This window comes from Oryza sativa, chromosome 3 (assembly GCF_034140825.1).
Source record: "Oryza sativa Japonica Group chromosome 3, ASM3414082v1".
NCBI lineage: Eukaryota > Viridiplantae > Streptophyta > Magnoliopsida > Poales > Poaceae > Oryza > Oryza sativa.
In genome coordinates, this window is record NC_089037.1 from 10,636,120 (window position 1) to 10,657,394 (window position 21,275).

At 49.2% G+C, this 21,275-nt stretch overlaps 3 protein-coding genes across 3 annotated transcripts; 2 read left to right on the plus strand and 1 right to left on the minus strand.

The window, feature by feature from the left end:
* Positions 1 to 1,272: 1,272 nt before the first annotated feature.
* LOC4332572 (probable galacturonosyltransferase-like 7) lies at positions 1,273 to 3,306 on the plus strand. The gene has a single exon (XM_015777620.3). The coding sequence runs from the start codon at positions 1,880 to 1,882 to the stop codon at positions 2,984 to 2,986; it is 1,107 nt and encodes a 368-aa protein (XP_015633106.1). The 5' UTR covers positions 1,273 to 1,879; the 3' UTR covers positions 2,987 to 3,306.
* A 5,719-nt stretch (positions 3,307 to 9,025) lies between these two features.
* On the minus strand, positions 9,026 to 9,556 carry LOC9271674 (formin-like protein 3). Its single transcript, XM_015774522.3, has one exon. The coding sequence runs from the start codon at positions 9,554 to 9,556 to the stop codon at positions 9,026 to 9,028; it is 531 nt and encodes a 176-aa protein (XP_015630008.1).
* A 6,887-nt stretch (positions 9,557 to 16,443) lies between these two features.
* Positions 16,444 to 18,824, plus strand: LOC4332574 (COBRA-like protein 7). The gene has a single exon (XM_015772481.3). The coding sequence runs from the start codon at positions 16,469 to 16,471 to the stop codon at positions 18,482 to 18,484; it is 2,016 nt and encodes a 671-aa protein (XP_015627967.1). The 5' UTR covers positions 16,444 to 16,468; the 3' UTR covers positions 18,485 to 18,824.
* Positions 18,825 to 21,275: the final 2,451 nt, after the last annotated feature.

Genomic DNA, 21,275 nt, shown 5'->3' on the forward strand with positions numbered 1-21,275 from the left:
CGGAGCCCATGCTTACAGCCTGGCACCGGTAGTGACGCCAGCCACCAGCGCAGCGCGCGCCGCTCGCTCGCTCTGCGGCGCAATCTGTGACCCCACCTGGCAGTGACACGGCGCCTCCGCGAAACGCAACGGCTAAAACGTGGAAGGCCGCGGCGGCGTCGCGCGCGCGCGCACGTTGGGACGTCGGGGAGGGAAGCGGCCAAGGCCAAAGACGTCGTCGTGGGCAGCAGCTGGTGAAAAAAAAAATGGCCTTCAAAATTCGAAGCGGCGACGTTATCGCTCTCTCGTCGTGAGCGGGGCGTCGTCGGCTCCGGTGGATAGTCAACGGTCGACGCGAGGATAGTTCAGGAGCGGATAATAGTTAAGAAATCGTTGAGATTTTACCGGCGTTTTTTCTCCCAGAGATGGTTGCAAACGCAGTTGATTTATTAGGACTTTAGGTATATATATGTAAGCTTTTCCTTTTTCTCGCGACATGTGGCCTTGTTTCTGTTGGCCGATCGTGATCAGCGTGCACTTACCTTAGGAACGGGTTTTTGATTTTGGGATTAAAAATGTCCTTGATCAGTACTACACATGTTCTCACCTTTTTAGTTCTCATTTCTGCACGAGTTAAGGATAGTCAAGATGGTTACGATCGCAAGGTGAGTGGATCAACCACACTCTCTGTCATGTTAACATCTTGCTCTCTCTCTCTTTTATTTACTGTCAAGGCGCCGTTTACTTTGTAGGGGTCGTACTGTTCATATTTTTCCTTTCGTGCATTTGACGACGACTTCTCAGCAATAACTCGCTGCCTGAACGTGTAGTGTTAATCATGTTACTCGCCTACAAATGGAACCGGAACTCTGGAAGAGAAAAAAAGAAGTATTTGCGAGAAAGAAGAGTAGCTGGAAATTTGATACGGTCGTTTTAGGGTTGAATTGATATCAGATCCTAAATTCTCTCTCCAAACCCCATACTAATTCGGCAGGATATCTTTCACGATAAGTACTTTCCTGATTCATCTCCTTATCTCAATTAAACGATAAATATCTCAAAGAAAACGTGTTGAGCGGAACCAGATTAAACCGAAATTCACAACAACTCCCAAATGTCGCGCGAAATATACTCCATTTTTTCTTGTTAGTACGGAACAAAAACAAACACGAAACTGGAGCTGACTGAGCTAAAGAGCAGTAAAAGAAGCGATCCGCTTGACGGTGACTATTACGGCCGCTGCCGCCCAGAGGCACCACCTCACCTCTCCCCTTCCACTTCGCTAGCCCGCTTGGCTTCTCAGAGCCTGGAGGAAAAAAGGAAGGTGGGAGAGGCAGCAGAGGCGAGGCGAGGGAGCGAGCGAGCGAGCGCCCGAATCCCCAAAATCGCAGCGCGAGAATAAACAAAACCGAAGCGGCAGCGGGAGCAGCAGCATCGGCGGATACAATAAGCAAGGGGAGCAGCAGCCACGGGCAGGAGAGGAGAGTGCGCAGGCGTGCGGGAGGGAGGAGGGGGGAAGAAGAAAATCGCCTGCCTGCCGCCGCGGTGGTGGGTTGGTGGGTGCCGCCTCCTCCTGCTGCTGCTGCTGTTCCCCCATTACCTCGCCCCGCTTCGCATGGATTCCCCCTCGCTTCTCCCCCACTCCACCCGCCGATCCACCGGCCGGGGCAGCGCGAGGCGATGCAATTGAGGTGAGGTGAGACCGCCGCTTCTTCCGTCGTCGTCGCGTGGGTTTTTTTTTTCTCTCTTTGGTGCTGGGGGATACAACAACCTGGCGGCCGCGCTGCCGCTGGACGACGCCATCGCGCGCCTGCACGGCGTCTTGGGGTGGACGAGGCCCAGCAGCCGCGGCGGCGGCGGTGGGAGGAAGAGGTGGCCGCGCGGGGGAAAGGGGAGCGCCATGCTGTGGGCGGCGCGGGTGTCCGGGTTCTTCTCCGCCGCCATGGTGATGGTGGTGCTGTCCCCGTCGCTGCAGTCCTTCCCGCCCGCCGAGGCCATCCGGTCGTCGCAGTTTGACAGCCACGTCCGCTTCCCTGGCCAGATCGCGGGGGGCGCCAGGGGCCTCGCCTTCCGTCGCGCCCCCGCGTTCCGCAATGCCGCTGACTGCGGCAACGCCACCGGCAATGTCTGCGACCCATCGCTCGTCCACATCGCGATTACGCTGGACGAGGAGTACCTCAGGGGCTCCGTCGCCGCGGTCCACTCCGTCGTGCAGCACGCCACGTGCCCCGAGAGCGTCTTCTTCCACTTCCTCGTCTCCGACCCGGCGCTCGGCGACCTCGTCCGCGCCGTGTTCCCGCAGCTCCAGTTCAAGGTCTACTACTTCGACCCCGACCGCGTCCGCGGCCTCATCTCCACGTCGGTGAGGCAGGCCCTGGAGCAGCCGCTCAACTACGCCCGCAACTATCTGGCCGATCTCCTCGAGCCCTGCGTGCGCCGGGTCATCTACCTCGACTCCGACCTCGTCGTCGTCGACGATGTCGCCAAGCTCTGGCGCACCGACCTCGGCGGCCGCACCGTCGGCGCGCCGGAGTACTGCCACGCGAACTTCACCAAGTACTTCACCGACAGGTTCTGGTCGGACAAGCAGTTCGCCGGGACGTTCGCGGGGCGCCGGCCGTGCTACTTCAACACGGGCGTCATGGTGCTCGACCTCGCCAGGTGGCGGCGGACGGGCTACACGCGGCGCATCGAGCGGTGGATGGAGATACAGAAGTCGCCGGCGGGGCGCATCTACGAGCTCGGGTCGTTGCCGCCCTTCCTGCTGGTGTTCGCGGGGCACGTGGCGCCGATCGAGCACCGGTGGAACCAGCACGGCCTCGGCGGCGACAACGTGTTCGGCAGCTGCCGCGACCTCCACCCGGGGCCGGTGAGCCTGCTGCATTGGTCCGGATCCGGCAAGCCGTGGGCGCGGCTCGGCGCCGGGCGGCCGTGCCCGCTCGACGCGCTCTGGGCGCCGTTCGACCTGTACGGCCCGGCCGACTCCGCCGCGGAAGGGTCCCGGTAACCGCAACACTAAAGATGATTCTTTTCCTTCTTTCGCCGACCCCGTACAAATTTCTGAGTTCTCAATTCTTCTCCACCATTACCTGTTCAAACACCTACATGTTTATTTTTTCTTCATTTCTTCTTTCTTTTGTTCTGTTCGATTAAATGCCTTGTGTTAGATTGTTCTTGTTGGTATTAGTGATCTCTTCTTCCACTTTTTTTGATCGTTTTGTTACTAAAAAAAGAGGTCATTTGTATCCTACTCTACAGGTTTGGAAGGCTTGCAGCCTCAGCATCATCATAAATAAAAAGCACAGAAAAATAGACATTGCAGCAGCATGTGTTCTTCTTCAGTCGCTCCTCTTTCTCCCCTCTCAATCTGTTTGTTGGCTTCAGCTTCAGCTTCACTCTCGCAATTGATCCACCCATCCATCACCAAGAAGGGTCAGCCGATCCAATGCAGCACCGCACACCATCACTGCCGCCATTGACAGGTTTTACACTAACAAAGTCTAAGTCGCAAAGACGATCCTAAATCGCAATCGCGGACAAGAGTAACTTGGAATCCACGTCTTTGTGGCCGTGCACGAACTGACACTAACAAGCATTTCGACATTAAGCACTTGCAGGTGATAATTATAGAGGGGGGCGTTGCCGTTAAGCTCTCGAGGATTAAAGGGGAGGAGGGGAGAGACGGAGATAGATGGCCGGTGGGGGCGGCCAACACGGGACCTGTGAGCTACCGCCCAAGATCATTTCTTTTTCTGGGGTCCTTTCCGGCGGGGCCTCACCACTTCGGCACACTCACACACCCTCTCTCGCCGCTTTATTCTTTTGCAAAATCATTATTGTGCTCCTCCTCTCACATTGCCAATGCCATATGCCATCAAAGATTTCTTTTCTTTAATGTTCTTTTCTCCTCCTTTTCTTTTCGCACAAACAAAACACCCCCTCAGGCTCATCTCACCTCATCTTCACCACAACTCTATAGTAGAGGCGTCAAGAACCTTTTGTTTTTTTTTTATTGATCATCTCACTTTCCTTGCCAGCTCGCACTTAGCATCGACTTGTCGCCCTCCGCTAAATGCGTCCAACCAAAAAATATAAATATATATCTCCCCCCGCGACCGCGAGGCTGCGAAGATTGTAGAAGAAACATTTCGTGTCATTTGGTACATGGAATCGTCCTCGTCGCTGGCAGGTGGGGCCATGGTGAAGGGCACGTCCCAGCTCGGCGCGCCCGCCACACGCGTCGGTCTCCGCCCGTGCCAGGCCGCGGGCGAGCCGGGCCGGGCGCGGGTGTGGCTCGCGCGAAAGTGATGGTCTAACCGACGGGGTTCTTTTCTGACTTTACCCGTGGCTTAATCGCCTGCTTGGATTCTTGCTGTGCTTGGAGTTGGAATTGGAGTCTGTTCGTAAATCGGATTCGCTGTGATGAATCTACTCCGTTGCGTGCCTTGCGATCGAGGTGTTGTGCCGTATAAATGTTTTTTTCTTTCCTTTGGTGGGGGTTCTGACAGGTACGTGCTTCTGCTGCTGATTACTACTCGATTTTATTCGTAAAGCTAAAGCTAATCAGCACCTGATTGACTAGTTGTGTGTGTGTGTGTTTTCGTACTAGAGAGTCCGTCGCGCCTAATGTCCTTGTCGTTCCATTCATGCTCTTCAATCAAGCTCATTCTTAATTGCAGACGATGCTGATTTCTGTTGGTAGTAATATTGTTAGAGAAGAGGGGAGCCGTATTTCTTTCTTTGTTTCTGTCTTTTGTACACTTTAGGTTAACAATGCCAGTTGCTGTATTGTAGTATCATCACCGAAAAAGCCACACCACCTTTATGCCGTACCTCCGGCGAAACTGTGTCTCTTTCTCCTCTCGGTAGAAAAAGGCCCTCAACAAAATGTTGTGTCCTTTCCGCGGAAACCCTAAAAATGTACTACTGCGCAGTACAGAATACCGGTGCTGTCTTTCTCCTGACCCCTGTGGACTGTGGAGTGCCGTATTGTGATACGCTATTGCTCGCCCACGATGGACGACGGAACGGATGGAGACGGCCATGGAGGGGGCGGCCGCCCTTGATTGAGAGCGAACTGCGCGCCGTGGTCCTCTCGCTAGTAGTCTCTCCTCGCCGCCTGATGCCATTGGCATTGGCATGTCACGCGGCGGCAGCTCACATCATGGGACGCGCGGTCTTCTCTCCCGCCTCGTTCCCCGTCGGTTGGCATGTCCGCGTCGCCGTGCCCGGTCGCCTCCGCGACCGCGAGTGAAAAGGAGGTTCACGATCTAGTAGTTTTTGTTGCCGCTGCCGCCGAAGCGTAATACTCCAACGTGATGCGTCGTGACGCGCGTGCTGGTAGTGGTAGGTAGGTGCGCGCGCGCGCGGCCGCCGTGCCGTTTGTTTCTGTCGTCGAGGAGGCCGCGGCGGCGCGGCCGGCTCGGTGAGGGGTGTTCGGTTTTTTGCCTAGATTTTACCATCATTTAGCATGATGTGCAGTTGCATCAACGTATGGACGGAAGGACCTGGACCACGGGGGAAGTATGACCTTTGGAGTTTGGATAGTTGACCCTTCTTCATTAGCCGGGCTAGGTTGGTTGCCCACAAGAGAGGGATTCCAAAATGTGGGGATAGGAACACATGCTGTTGCGTTGGGTGGATCTGCCAGGAAAGAACGGTCGATGCTGTTTCAGGGTTCGCGCGCGGTAGCCATGTTCCGTGGCTGGGGGGTACATTCCTGTTTATCGATCTGTGGCTGTTAAAGATTTTCCATCCTGGGCTGCTTGGTCGCTTTGGATCGAATGTCGCTGCTGAATTATGCCTGGAGGTGTACGGTGAACAATGGCAAGGACATTCCCAACTATTGTAAAACGTGCAATCATGCTGCCTATAGGTCGGGTGACGAGGCATGCAGCAATATGTTTGGGTAAATTCCAGCGTATTCCCTGTGCAATATTGCAACGTAATCCGCATGCTTTGCTTGTCCTTGCCGTCCATCAGCCATCCATTCTTTTGCTCCAAAAAAGGTCGAATATATTGCCATCATAGATGCAACAGGCACCTTCCATGCTCCAATGATTCCATCCAAGGCTTATCATCACCCTCGTCCTTAGCAATGGTCGCCATTTGTAATTCACCCAAATCTGTGATTGCAATCTAATGGAGAGAAAATCTCTTGTTCATATCAAAGGTATCATCAATCCGCCCCCACGCATTAGCATACCGCCATTCATGTCCCGTTTATGCCATGGACCGCTGATAAGAAGGACGTAGATACATCCAGGACAAGTTAGGTTAGGCCCCTGCTACATGATCTGCATTGCACGTATGCGGATAAGGCTGGAACATTTTGGTGTACCTGCTCTCCACAGAACTAAACATGACAAAGCCAGAACTCTTATCTAGGTCTCCCTACCAACCATCACTGGAATTTTGTTAGCGAGTACAAACCGAAAAGAAAAAAAATCTTAAATCGTTTATTATACTATAGATATTAGCCTGTGTTCTATGAAATTTATGACATTATGTGATACAAATGAGCCTGAAATATTGGTGAGCTTGTCAGAGCAGGTAATAGCAGGTTATAAGCCATCTATAAATATATTTTAAAGAGATAAATAAAGAGAGAGAAGAGCAGCGGGCTACAGATTTGTAGCCAGCTGCAGCACAGACTCCAAACGTAATGTGTATATGACAGGTGGGACCAGATATTAATAGTATAGTAAGCAACTATTGTATGAATTGGCTATTACATTGGCTATAGATGATTTAGAGCTAGTAGTGAGCTGTAATATTGACCTTGCTCTTAGAGCAAGTTTAATAGTATAGCTCACTGCTTATTATTAGTCAATGTTAAAGCTAACATGTATAGTAGGTTGGCTATAAGATCATTTTTATTTTCTTCATCCTCTCTCTTTCTCTCAGTATGAATTTAATGCATATTTCTTGTAGCTTGTGTATAGTGAGCTCTTACATGAGAGCCAATACACCCTACTTTTGTTTATCTCTCTCTTCCACATAAGCATATAGCTTGCTTATAGCCCACTATTATCTTGCTCTTATACGTGGTCGTCCCTACGTACTCTGCCTCGGGAAGGGGGGCTCCTACTCCAAGTCACTTGCAGTGGCAGCAGGAGTCCTCCAGGGTTCCAGGCTGTGAAGCCAGCTTATCCAAGGCTGTATCGCTTTGCCGCCGCGGTCTCCGCCATCTTCCACTGCGCTGCCGCTTGCACATGCAAATATGCAATGCAATGCAACGTCTCTTATCCTAATCGCTTTGATTGCCTCACACTCCCCTAATCCCCTTCGTAAATCCCAATCCTTCCCCAAATGCAAGTGGATATTGGCTTAATTCCTACGTGTCTCAAATGTCAATACTATACACTAAAGCATTCTCTCGAGCCAAGGGGGACCCTTTGGCCGCTTTGGACTAACTGCAGGGGACCATGACACACATACGACCCTGCAGTATGGTCGTGTATATCCTAGCCGAAAATGGTTGGTATGTGACAAACTATACAGGATCAGAGAGGATGAGAATTGCGTGTTGCAAGATTTGACAGATATTTCTGGAAGAACAAATGGATCAAAGGCCACCTACTCACCTGATAACGGCTTAATTAGTCCATGGGGATCGAACTCATACGCCTGGCAGCTGCAAGAGAACAGTAGTAGGGTCCATGTATCGACTCTATCATCTCTGTGTTGATGCTGAGATTGCTGGATTGCAGTTGAAGGGGACCCATTTCCTCTCGCTGTCCATTTCTTTTGTGTACGGCTATATCACCATCTGCATCTATCGCGACCGTCGATGATGAGATCATCGGCTGCGAGTTGTAAATGGACCCAGAACTGTTGATCGCTAAACAGGACGACGTGTGTGTATCCACCAGGGTTTACAATCTCGTTTGGCGATTGAAATGTGAGCCCTAGCAAGTTGACGAGTCTTGTGAAATATTTGAGCAAAAATTAAGAATTTCAATGTAAGTTGAAAAGAAACAAAATGTGAATATAAATTTTCAGCGACTGTGAATCAAGTAATCAGGTATGAAATTCGATTAAAATCCTAGAAATTTGGAAGTATTAGTTAGAAAAAAATAAACATGAGGCGATAAACGAGGGGATCAATAGCCCAAATTAAATTCAATTATGTTTTCCTACAAACAGACATATCGCCCAAAAAATGTGAGAAAAAAAATTAGAAAATGCAGGAGAAATGAGGAGAACTTTAAAATATGTGGCAAAAATATAGTACAAAATTAGGAAAAGGGATGGGGAAAGGTGGAAAATTATGGGAATGCGTAGAGAAATGTAGAAAAATATTAAACCAAATATTACCAGTTCCAAAGTATAAGGAATTTTACATAAACAACTACTTTTTGATGAAGGTAGTATCATTTTTTGGGGGTGGTTGGTAGTATCATTTTTTTTATTGAACTGATTTAATTCCACTTGATATCAAACTGTTTATAGGATTTAAAAAAACATATTTCTCATTTTTCGAAAGGGTAGATTTACCGTCCTTGATAATGTACCGAGAAGTACCACATTTTCTAGTGTAAAATTTGGTACCTCTAGCTACTAAGTATCATATGTACCAAAATTTCTAGTGTAAAATCTTGTTATCTCTAAGTACTAAGTATCTTATCTTAATGTATCCGAATTTCTAGTGTAAAATATTAATACCTTTAGATATTTTCTCAAGAACTGTAAAATTTCTCTATTTGAAATGGCCGTAGTCCATTCGAAATTCTAGCGAAATGTTGTTTCTATGTGGATCGAGAAGTTCATTTTTGCGAAATGTGAGAAAAGTTTCAGCAAAATTACAAACTCTTATAGCATCTCCAACAACATCTCCAAATCTCACTCTCCAAATATGCATTTAGCCACCTTGACAAAAATTTGGATAGTCAAATCTGCCTTTCACTCCAACAGCCTCTCTATTACAGTTCTCCACTGTAACTGTGGGTCCCACGTGTCAGTTTTTTCACCCTTCTTCTCCACCCCCCTCTCTCTCTCTCTCTCTCTTCTTCTTCTTGTTCTTCTTCTTCTTCTTCTTCTCCTCTCATCTCCGCCGGCTGAACCCGTGCGGTGGCGGAGGTGCTGTGGAGCCCGCGTGGCGGAGAAGGGAAGGCGGCAGCGAGGGAGGCGGTCTGCCGGCGGGAGCGGCGCACGCGTCGGAGGCGTTGTGGAGCCGCGCGTGGTGGAGAAGGGAAGGCGGCGAGGGGGGCGGTCGGCCAGCGAAGGCGCTGTGGAGCCTATGCGGCGGAGATGGGAAGGCGGCGGCGAGGGAGACGGTCGGCCGGCGGGAGCGGCTGTGTGGCGATGGGAAGGCAGCGACGAGGGAGGCGGTCGGCCGGCGGGTGCGGCGCATGCAGCGATGGGAAGGTAGCAGCGAGGGAGGTGGTCGGCTGGCGGGAACGGCGCTTGCGCGGAGGCCGATGGCAACGACGAGGGAGGTGGTCGGCCGACGGGAGCGGCGCTTGCGGCAGAGGCCGGTGGCAATGACGGCGCGGCGGAGGAACGGTGTTGGCGGCGCGCAGAAGGGCGGCACGCTTGAGGAGAGGCGGACGGAGTGAGAAATGGGTGGGCCCATGCGTGGGGCCCATGATTAGCAAGGCAATTTTGGCTGGCCATCTTTGGCCAATGAGGGGAGCCGACCATTATATTGAAGACCGAGTGAGCCGACCAAGGCAGTCTTAAAGAAATAGGAGTACTAATTAGGGCGTATGGTTTAAGTTGAGGCGTTCCTTTCACCATTTCATACTCGTGATAACATTGCTGGCCATAGCAGGGGTTTTCCTGAGCAAGATTCGTACAGCTGATCGCTCTCTCACTTACTAGAAAAATAGAGAAAAATAAAAAGGTGACGCGCGATGTCATGGCACATCTGTGCAAGCGATCAAGTTAATATTACCGAGCAATCACAGGCAGGTTGTCGACGCCGACGCCGACGGGCCAGGCCCGGCCACCTACTTCGTTTTGTAGCAACCAAGCGAAGTGTTTAAGCCTTTTTGTCACGCAATGCAGTCTCGACGACACAGCTGCGACGTTCGTGTCACGGCTCACCGCGCCCCTCGCTAAATTGTTGTTGAGCGTCACATGAAGCCGGCAGGGCCGGCCGGTGGTGAATGCTTGGAGGCACTCACGAGCCATGCAGAAGCCAACATTTTGCGTACGCTAACCCATCATTACCAACATGTACGTTGTACAGCTAGTCAGGAGTCAGCCACTAGCTACTCCTGTGCATATATATAGTAGGAAAAAGTATACTAGCTGGGAACAAACCTTAATAAAACTGCGTGATCGGTGACCGATCAACCGACAGCGTGACAGCGCCATCCCGACTGATGAAGAGCGCGGAACAGAGGCGAGGAGGCGAGCTGCTGCATGCAGGCCAGATCTTGTGTTGATACTGGCAACGTGCAGCGCGTAGCGCACCTATTAGTGTCCAGCCCACGCCGAGGCAATTAATCAGGCAACCGACACTGCCGGCGAGACGGAAGTGAAACCCGTGTGGCACCGTGGCGCGTCGTCAGGGGACGGAGGCTGCGAGTGCGAGACGATTTGTGTCCCCTCGCGTGCGTCGTGCGCGCGGTTGAGAAGGGGGCCCTTGCTGGCTGCTGCTGCTGTTGCAACAGCGAGCAGCCCCGCGTGCGCGATCACCGACAGGGGGATGCGCGGATCCAAGGCGCGGGAGGACAAATGCCGGGCGGCGAGGCGTACGCCTGCCTGTACGGGTGCGGCCGGCGACGAACCGCGCGCGTCTGCAGTGCAGCGGCAAATTATTTTAGCTAAATTATTTTAGCTGCCACGACAAACGTACTCCCTCCATCTCAAAAATATAAGTATTTTTAACTATGAATTTAGATAACTTTATATCCAGATTTATAATCAAAAGTTATTATATTTTGCGATGAAGGTGTTAGCATCAAGCATTCATTCGGTAGGTTCAGTTGCTTGTTGGACCGGGCTCGCTAACCGAAATAATAATGTGCATTGCTTGAAACAGCAAAATTTGAGTGGATTTTGAGTTGTAGGAAAAACAAGCGTCAAATATTGAGAATAGAAAGGCAAACATTGGTTCTGGCAGTGAGCTTTCTTTTTGTACGATCAGCTTCACCATTTTTCTGTAGGAGCTGGGGTATATAGGATGGATGACGAGGGATGGTTGACTGGTCAACTTCTTCGGTTGGAGCAGTACTAGGCATCAGTACGACCATAAATATAGTAACCCAACAAGCAACAGGTCCATGTGCAGTTTGTTCAGATTGCATAGTTTGAGAGTAGCAGCCAGCCAGCCAGCAAGCGTCCCAGTGTCAGCAACGTGAAGGTCCAGGAAAAACGGAATGGAACATGTACACAACAAAAGGACGTAGACAGAAAGGGCTAATTCCTGAACGTTCGTGCTTGTTGTTTTTCACCGTGTTCTACCTTTTCACTGATCGAAAATTATGCACTAGAAGTTTACAAACCAAAAGTTTGTACGTCCAACTTCGAGTTTGATTCAAATGTTGCTACATCAAAAGTTTCTACATGTAAATAAATTTTCTTGTAGAACAGAACTCACAATGAACCAAGCACACGTGAACCGAGAATATTTAACTATTTACCACTCTTAGATTTAGCGTTTAACTATTTGAAAATAATGTGTTTATGACATGCATGTTGCAAGTATAGTTAAGTACCACACTTAGAGCAGATACAATAGCAGACTATAATTCAACTATAACCACATATCGAGAAGAAAAGAGAAGAGAGAGAAGAAAGGGGGCTACAGATTTGTAGCCAGCTGCAACACGGACTCCGAAATGTTACGTGTGTATGAGAGGTGGGACCGAGTATTAATGGTGTAGTATATTTTTATAGTTAACTATTTTATGAATGAGCTATTAGATTAGCTATAGTTGATTTGGAGCCAGTAGTTAGCTATACTATCTAAGAGCAAGGCTAATAATACAGCCGACCTATTGTCTATAAGGTTCTTTGTAGTCCTCTCTTGGCCTACCCATATAATAGTTAGCTCTTTACAATTAATACATGATCCACTTGTCTCTCTCATAGTGTTTCTTGGTTCTTATGTCCAAGCCGGCTGTAAGTTTACAGCCCGCTTCTTCTCTCTCTCCTCTCTTTTCTCCTCAACTCAGCATTTAGCCGGTTTATAGCCTACTATTATACTTGCTCTTAAACTTGCTCACTCCCCGGCACACAAAACGAAGCAACGTTTAGCGCGAGATTAATTAAGTTGTAGCTTTTTTTAGAAAAAAGGATTAATATGATTTTTAAGCAACTTTTGTATATAATTTTTTTTTAAAAAAAACACACCGTTTAGCAGTTTGAAAAGTGTGCGCGCGGAAAACGAGGAGGGGAGTTGAGAACGGCGGGAACTAACGCAGGCTAAAAGTGCCAAATAGTTAAATATTCTCGTGAATTGAGCCTTTTGTGTCCTTGCAAAATCGTACAAGAACATATCCATCTCGAGGAACAGGAATATCGCCGAGGCCCATGAGTTTCAGCCGTTGGCAGTGGCGGCAAGGTCTAGGCTTATGGAAGTATACGACTTATGGATGAGTAGCCCAAATTGGTTGAACAGCCCATATAAGATGCATACGTGGAGATGACTGGGCCTGCTACGAACTGGGCCTTGTAAAAAGCTGGCCCTTTCTGAACATAACTTTTGGCCCACGTATATTTCCTATCCGCATATCTTTCCGGAATAAGTCTAATTTTCCATCCTGGAAATCTTATACTTGATCAAATCACATCCCTCATCCGTAAAACCGGGTATAATACCTCTCCCGACATAAAAAACCAATACAGATTGACTCCTTTAATGGTTTGTAAAGTAGTTTATGCTGACTTGGTCCAAGTATACTGTTGTGGCAGCCTAGGCACTAAAGGAATTGAAAATAGAAAGTCTCCCCACATATATGTGAGAAAGGGTAAAAAAATGGAGGGACCCACTTATTAGCCTCACAACTCCTCTCTTAGTCTTGACACGTCGCCCTGGTGTCGCAATCACCACAGAAGAGTGAGTGGTTGGTGGGCAGAAGCGGACGGTGATAGTGGGGACACGTAGCGCTTGTGATGATGATGGTCCTCGCTACCACGCGTGCCGCCCCGTCATCTTTCCCCCGAGGCTGTCCGCACAAATCTTGCCATGCTACGTGTCGCCGATGGCCGTCCACAACTTACAACGTTGAGCCTAGGGGCGCGGTGTGCATAGCACTATTGCCCGCTGTAGAAATAGGCACGAAGCGATGTGAGGTTCTTGTGATGGAGAGTGGTGATCGCGACTACCTTGTTGCGAAACTCCCGTTATGGAATAGGCGCCTAGCAGAGTTGCTTGACAACCATGATGTTGATGCCACCCTTGAGCCGCCAATCACCACCTGATGCATAATAACCCGCCCTCTAGAACCACAACCCGACCCTTCCGACAGCGCGGGACCACTTACGCATATCAACCCATTTGCACTTCATGATCACTTCGTGTAAAAGGTTAATTTGGGAATAATATGGTTGGAGGGATAAGTTGATTCACTATTGCTCAATTAGCAAGGTGATACTAATTTGAGCCTTGTTATTCTCTTGTCCCAACTTATGCGGGGTTTGAATTTGTCGAGTTGTACCAGTGCCCTAAACCTAAGTATTTTATTGATCAGGCACCACCCATATTTGAATTGGATTCAACTCGCTCTACTAGCAAGGTGCTACTAATCAAGTGCATAGAGGATTCATGGACCACACATGTCACATCCCAATTAGGCCGGTATGTCAAGTACATCTCTTGCAAAGGAGCCTACATTTCTGATGGTTCAACTTACCTACATAGCCACACAGGTATATATACAAATGTCCAGGAACGTGCCCCCTCTCAGCGGATGTTCGTGCGTCCAGCGTCGGCGCCATATGTCTCGCACAGAGGTCACATGCGCCATGCATCATATACTCATATGCTCGCACATTAACCCATATGCACAACCGCTAGGGTCGGCTATAATATCATTTGTAACAACCCTGTCCTCAACAACCACGTAGCCCAATCCATCTGACAGACAAGTCCCACTTACACATACCACCCCACTTACGCTTTCGTCATCGCTTCCTATAAAAGAGTTAATTCAGGAGTAATATGGTTGAAGAAATAAGCCTTTATAAGTTGGTTCCACTCTTGCTCAATTAGTAAGTAGATACTAATCAATTGCACACAACAGTCATGGGCCATATATGCCACATCCCAATTAGCCTAGGATGTCACATGATGCAGACGACCAACACCACAGCGAGAGCACTCCATTGAGCTCATGGTTAGTGACCATGACAGGTCATTGGCGAGCTGACTAGATGGGTTGCATCTATGGAGTATTTTTAAGTTCTCATCTCGAAAGACCAGAAAACAAAAGGATTTGAGACAAATTGACAAGAAAGAAGAGCAAACAAAGGCTCACGAGCTCGTGTTTAGCGTGACGCCCAGCGAGACTACCCATGTCGGCAAGGGAAGAGGGAAGTGAGGAGAGAGAGAGGGGTGACAAAGAAGATGGGATGAGGTGTAAATCATTAACATGTGGGACTCACCTACTGATTCAAGTATGTCAACCGTGATTAACCTATCAAGTTAGCATAATCCGCTTTCAAAAACCATCAAAAGAGATAATTTGTACCAATTTTCAAAAATTAATGAGACGTTATGGTAATTTTATGATTGAGGGAGACGATTTAATCAAAGAGTAAAAGATAAGGAAGAGGGAGACGGAACCTTTGCTTTCCTTGCTCATTTCGGGGCTAAGGGCAGTCCCAACCCTCCACCTAGGATGGTGTCTACAGTATTAACTACATTGTCATGTAGAACTTTTAGCTTATGTTGCACTATATTAATTAAGAGAGAGAGTGAAGAGAGGAAGAAACTGGGTCTCATGCAAGGCACAACTTCAACACGAGAACCTGTGCACTAGACTGGGAGAGAATAGTGTTTTCATAATAGATGAAGAATAAATATGATTGGTAGAGAAGAGAGATGATGTATTTATTAGTAGCCTACTTTAATAAACCATGGGTTATAGAGTGTAGTTTCTATTGTGATGTCTTATTAACATGGCATCATAGACACTGTTTATGGACGCTATGGGTTGGGACCGACCTAATTTGGCCTGATACACTTGTCCTACCTAGGTTGCGACGACCACGGAGACAAGCACCCTCTGCATGTTGCACACAGAGACGGAATCAACGGCAATCACGGCGATGAACGTGAGACCACGTCCACATGTCGCGGCAAACTAGCGGAATGAACCAATAAACTATTGACGGTACAAAAGTGAAGGGATCGCGGCACCTGTTCGGGCCGGGATTCAGCTCATCAGCTGGCTCCGCCGAGTGCTCGGCTGCTCGCTGAGCTGAGGCATCATCGAGACGTACGGGTACAAACCGCGACAGGTCCTCACATCTGGCTGGGTCACAGGCAGACCGGTTCGACTTCGTACGTGCACGCCGCACGCGACGTTCCTGCTTGGCTCCGGTACGAGGAGAAAATCTCACGTCAACTCGATCAACGTCGAGCCACCGACCCCCGTGCGAACACGTCGTTATTAGCAGGCGTGCATAGATAATACTCCTACTATGGACTTGTTCTCCGTGTTGCTTATTTATGTTAGTCAATTACTCTTTAGCTTTTTTATTCACCGCAATAGATGGAAGCCTGGACGAGTAACAACTAACAACTCATGCGCAATAATCCTCATCGATTTGTTAGCAAAAACTGCTTGATTAGCTACGCATTTTGCTTCGTTTTCGACCCCACATCAATTTTCCATTTTTCCTTCACACCGGAACCATCGCGAAATGCCGAAATCCTCATGAACCCTCTGCTCTGCTTGATTCACCGAGTCATCAACCGACCTTGCGCAGTTGTGCTAGCTAGCAGGAGAGCACCCTGCACGAACCTCACATGTGTGGGCGGTGGGGTCACCCGACCTTGCCAAACAAAACGTCTCATCGGCACATGCGTGGGCCCACCCATCCATCCCAAGATCAAACGCCAGCCTGATATCTGACCGTCCGTTCCTGCCCTAGCTAGCATCGGACGGCTCACCCCGTGTCTCGCCACGCGGCCCGAAGAAGAAAAACCCTACCGTTTGAGCAGTCTCCGCTCCACGGGCCCACTCGTCAGTGAGAAGTCGCCCAGTTAATCATCGCCTCATCGGCTCCACGCTCCTCGTCTCTCTCGGCCGGCGTCGCTTTCCACGCCCTTTTGTTCAAAAACCACACAGTTTTTTTTTTCTTTTTGAGTTTTTATTAGCAAGGGGAAAACACGGAGACGAAGGAAGCAGCCAGCAAGCTGCTGACGCACGCGGCGCCGCTCCCCCAGTTCAAACCCACCAGGCCACCACCACCTTCCCCCAAATCCCCAGCTGTGTGTGTGCACGCGGTTTTCCAATCGATTCTTCTTCTTCTTCTACCTCGCATCCCTCCCCCCAAATTCCCGCATTCGCTAGCTCCTGATTCGGCCATGGCGGGGTGTATTGTTGTTGTATTTGGGGTTCTGGTGCTGGTCGCGGGGATGGCGGCGGCGCAGGGGCAGGTGCCGTCGCCGACCCCCGCGGCGGCGGCGGCGGCACCGGCGCCCACGCCGGACTGCAACGGCATCCTGCTCACCTACAACTTCGAGGGCCGCGCCAAGATCCGGCCCTACGTGGCGGACAGGAACAAGCAGCCCTACTCGTTCAGGGCCAACGCCACCGTGCTCAACTCCGGGACGCGCCCGCTCAAGTCGTGGGCGATGCTCGTGACGTTCGGGTACGGGGAGATCCTCGTCGGCGTCGATGGCGCCGTGCTCACCGGCGGCGGCGAGATGCCGTACAACACCACCCAGGACGCCGGCAACGCGACGTCGTTCTCCGGCTACCCGCAGACCGACCTCCTCACCCCGATCGCCACCGCGGGGGACATCTCGCAGATCCAGGCCAAGGTCGGCATCGTCGGCACGCTCTTCGCCGGGCCAGGGCCGTTCGTGCCGCTCCCCACGGCGCTGTCGCTCGACGACCCGGCGTACAGGTGCCCCCAGGAGACCAATGTTTCCTCCGGGGTGCTCTCCACCTGCTGCGTCCTCACCCCGGAGGCGGAGGCCAACGCCACCGTCATCAACGCCAACGCCACCGACCCGACCAAGAACTTCCTCCCCCGCGGCACCGGCGACCTCGTCATCACCTACGACGTGCTCCAGGCCTACCCCTCGAGCTACCTCGCGCTCGTCACGCTCGACAACAACGCCAAGCTCGGCCGCCTCGACAACTGGCGGCTTTCCTGGGAGTGGCGGCGCGGCGAGTTCATCTACTCGATGAAGGGTGCGTACCCATCGGAGAAGGACACGACCGGCTGCATCTATGGGGCGGCAGGGCAGTACTATCAGAGCCTTGATTTCTCCCAGGTGCTCAACTGCGACAAGAAGCCGGTGATCCTTGACCTGCCTCTGTCCAGGTACAATGACACTCAGATTGGGAAGATTGACCATTGCTGCAGGAATGGCACAATCCTGCCGAAGTCCATGGATGAGACGCAGTCAAAATCAGCCTTCCAATTGCAGGTGTTCAAGATGCCACCGGACCTGAACCGGACAAAGCTCTTCCCACCGGCCAATTTCAAGATCGCCGGTGCATCATCACTGAACCCAGACTACACCTGTGGCCAGCCGGTGCCCGTCAGTCCCACAGAGTTCCCTGATCCAAGCGGGCTTGATTCAACGACTCTGGCGATCGCGACATGGCAGGTGGTTTGCAACATTACCACGAGTAAGGGGGCGAAGCCGAAGTGCTGTGTAACCTTCTCGGCATACTACAATGATTCAGTGATCCCCTGCAACACCTGCGCCTGTGGGTGTCCGTCGAACCAGCGGGGTCCTACTTGCAGCACGACTGCTCAATCCATGCTCCTGCCACCCGAGGCGCTGCTTGTGCCATTCGACAATCGCACACAGAAGGCATTGGCATGGGCCGAGTTGAAGCACTACAATGTGCCTAAGCCAATGCCTTGTGGTGATTACTGTGGCGTGAGCATCAATTGGCACATATCTACAGACTACAACAAGGGCTGGAGCGCTCGGATGACATTGTTCAATTGGGACAATGTCGACTTGGCAAACTGGTTTGCTGCTATTGTCATGGACAAGGCTTATGATGGTTTTGAGAAGGCGTACTCTTTCAATAGCACATCAGTTGGCAAGAACACCATCTTCATGCAAGGTCTTGAGGGGCTCAATTACCTGGTGAAGCAGACCAACATGAGTGGATCAGACTACCTTGTGCCTGGGAAGCAGCAGTCAGTGCTCTCATTCACCAAGAAGCTGACTCCTGGCATCAATGTTGTTGCTGGAGATGGTTTCCCTTCAAAGGTCTTCTTCAACGGCGACGAGTGTGCAATGCCTCAGAGGATTCCAATGAGCAATAGTGGATTCAGGACCCATCTCAGCAGTGTCCTCTCACTGGTTTTGGTCCTGGCTGCTTCGGCCTTCGTATTGCTTCAGCAATAATCCTGGCCGTTGCTCCGATTCTTTCATTCTTTCAGGTGGTTGGATCGACGCCATTTGTAAGAAACCTTTTTGTTTCTGGCGGTTTACTAGATGCGTAATGGTTGCTATGTAGCAGAATCTGGCAGCAATTGTGCGGCGAGATGAACACATAGGGGGAGGAAACATTGTTGCAGACTTGCAACATAGCATCAGGATCACTTTCCTGAATCCTGATGATATTTATTACTACATGTTTACATCAAGATGAGTGATATTGTACATCTCTGATTTAAGTTGGTGTAGTTGCCAGGAATGTCTTATGTTTAGTTATGTTATATACAAAATACATTTTGCCATCAAACCGTATGTCTGCTCATTTTCTGTCTGCTTTTCTGAAGCTAAGCTGCTCTCTTCAGTTTATTGTCATACCATACGATACATGGTACTAGTAATTCTGAAACTGTTGCTCTTGCAAGTGGGAGCAACATTGGATGCTTCTTAATCAGATCTCTACAGTATTAAATACGAACTAAATGAATGTTCGTATGCTTCTTGTATACAAACTTCAAAACATGTTTGGAGGATAACGCTCGAAATGGCCGTTGGGTTAGCTGGGGACCACAGCTTCAGTGCCAATGTAATTTCAAACCATTTGGCAACTTTGCAAGCCTATAGTTTTTTTGCAACGTTCAGGTTTCAAACAGCAAGAAGCCTTTCGCTTTCTTGAAAGCAACTTGCAGCTGACAATCTTATGCCCTTCTTTATGAGCATTGGCCGAATCAAAGAAACGGACGATACTGGTATACAGGATAGATATTGTTTTCTCTAGTAATCTTATGACATCGCACACTTCAGTTAACAGCAACGTCCTTTTGGTTCTGACCATCTCCTCCATCCAGAGAGTCCAGACTTGTTCCGAGTTGCAGCTGAGGAGGAGTAGCGTATTATCATCTCTGCACGCAATATCAATGTGTTATATGTCCATGTCAAACCTGAGATAACATAACTGGCACGCACGATCATGTGTTTGTTTTATGCTTATATGCATGCAGGATTGGGGTGGTTTGTTCGTGCCAGGTGGTGGAACGCAACAAACACCGTGTTTTAGATATAGACTGCGTTAACCCTGGGGACTACCGATTGCTGACATTTTCTAACTGTACAGGCTGTTGATGTTGTCAAAAGCTGATGTGTTCAAAACCTACTATGATTCTTCACGTGAGAGCTTGTCCACACGGTACCACTGTTTCATGTTTTAGTCATCTACTAGTTGTGAAAACAGGAGGCAATGTAATTGGGTGGATTGACAAAATGATGTAGCTGCATTGCTCAGCAATATGGAAATCGAAGGTCCAGCAACCAAAATGATCTGGCATGACGGTACGAATTTGACGAAGTGATGTACTGCTAGATGTAGCCAGGACTGATGGCACTAACATGCTGAAAAGTGATTTGAGGAATAAATATTTTTTTTATTGATTCATTCATGCGGAGCATGATGCTGCAAATCCTGCGCTACCGTTGGTGCAAGCTGAGCATCATTTGGTTGACTTTCTTTTAACACATGCGGGATGTTCTGGTTCTAGCTGATCTTTCTCCTTAAGAACTCAGACGTCCTGGCGTTAATGCTACGAGTAAACATAGACTTCTTGATGGAGTCAAAACCCAGAACATCCTCCCCAAAAAAAAAGTCCCCTATGCCGCGAGTTAGAGTCTCATCGGGTGCTCATACAAAGTATTTCCCAATAAGCCGTTTTGGCTTATTAGAAAATAAAAAATAATATATTTGTTCGTAGCGATTTAAAAACCAATATTAAAAAAATACGTTGAAAATATCTTAAAATCAATTTTAAAATTTAGTTTGAAAATTTAAATTTTAGCTTTTACTTTGACTTATTAGGTCAAGTGATGGGGTTCACACTGGCCAGTGATCACAAATCAAAGTGACGGTGATGTAAACGTGCTAGGGGCAATATTCCACTGGAAACTTCTGAAAGTAGCTGATTATGGTCGTTTTGAAAAGTACAGTGTTTGTTAGCTTCTGCTTTTCTCGTTGATCTTTCCTTCAGCGAGAACGGTATTTGATTCTTGATTTCTAAGTGGACGCAAAGAGAACCAAACTAGAGCAAATCTCAAGTCAATGCGATCTTTGCTATGCCTCAGCTTTTCCAACAACGAGGAGTCCCACAATTGCAAATCGGCAGTCTCCAGTTCTCCACCAAGGTTTATCTTACCAGCAGCGGAAACTGCCGGTAAAATTTGGTAAATTAGTTCGAATTTAGATTTGAAAAAAAAATAAAAAAATAAAAAAAATCATATAAGTAATACCGAGTTTGTAGTTCTATCTGATAATAAGGTTCTATGAAATGTACTAAGTTAACTCCATGTATTGCAGCCGAACTGAAACTGAGACTAAAATTAGAAAAAATAGACAGATGGGCTAGGCCAATAGTGAACACTATTCATGAAGCCCATTAAAGTCCGCTTGAGGGAAAAATGTGATTCCTACTTTATTTCAAGACGAGCACATGATACCATTCGAACGAGATACTTTTATGGAGGCTAACGTCATCCTGCCCCTACTCCTCGTGCTTGCGTCCTCGCGCCTTGAGCCAGCGCGACAGCAGTAGTAAGGAACAAGGGTCAAGTCGAGAAAAAAGGAGAATATGAGAGGAGACGCTGATGCTTGGTACTTGCTACCTCGCAAGTACTAATCCTGCCATCCTGGTACCTAGGGTACTATGTATGATACCTATTGTACCGCTACGAACGATATATCATGTAACGTACCTGCACAAACTCCAACGAGAAG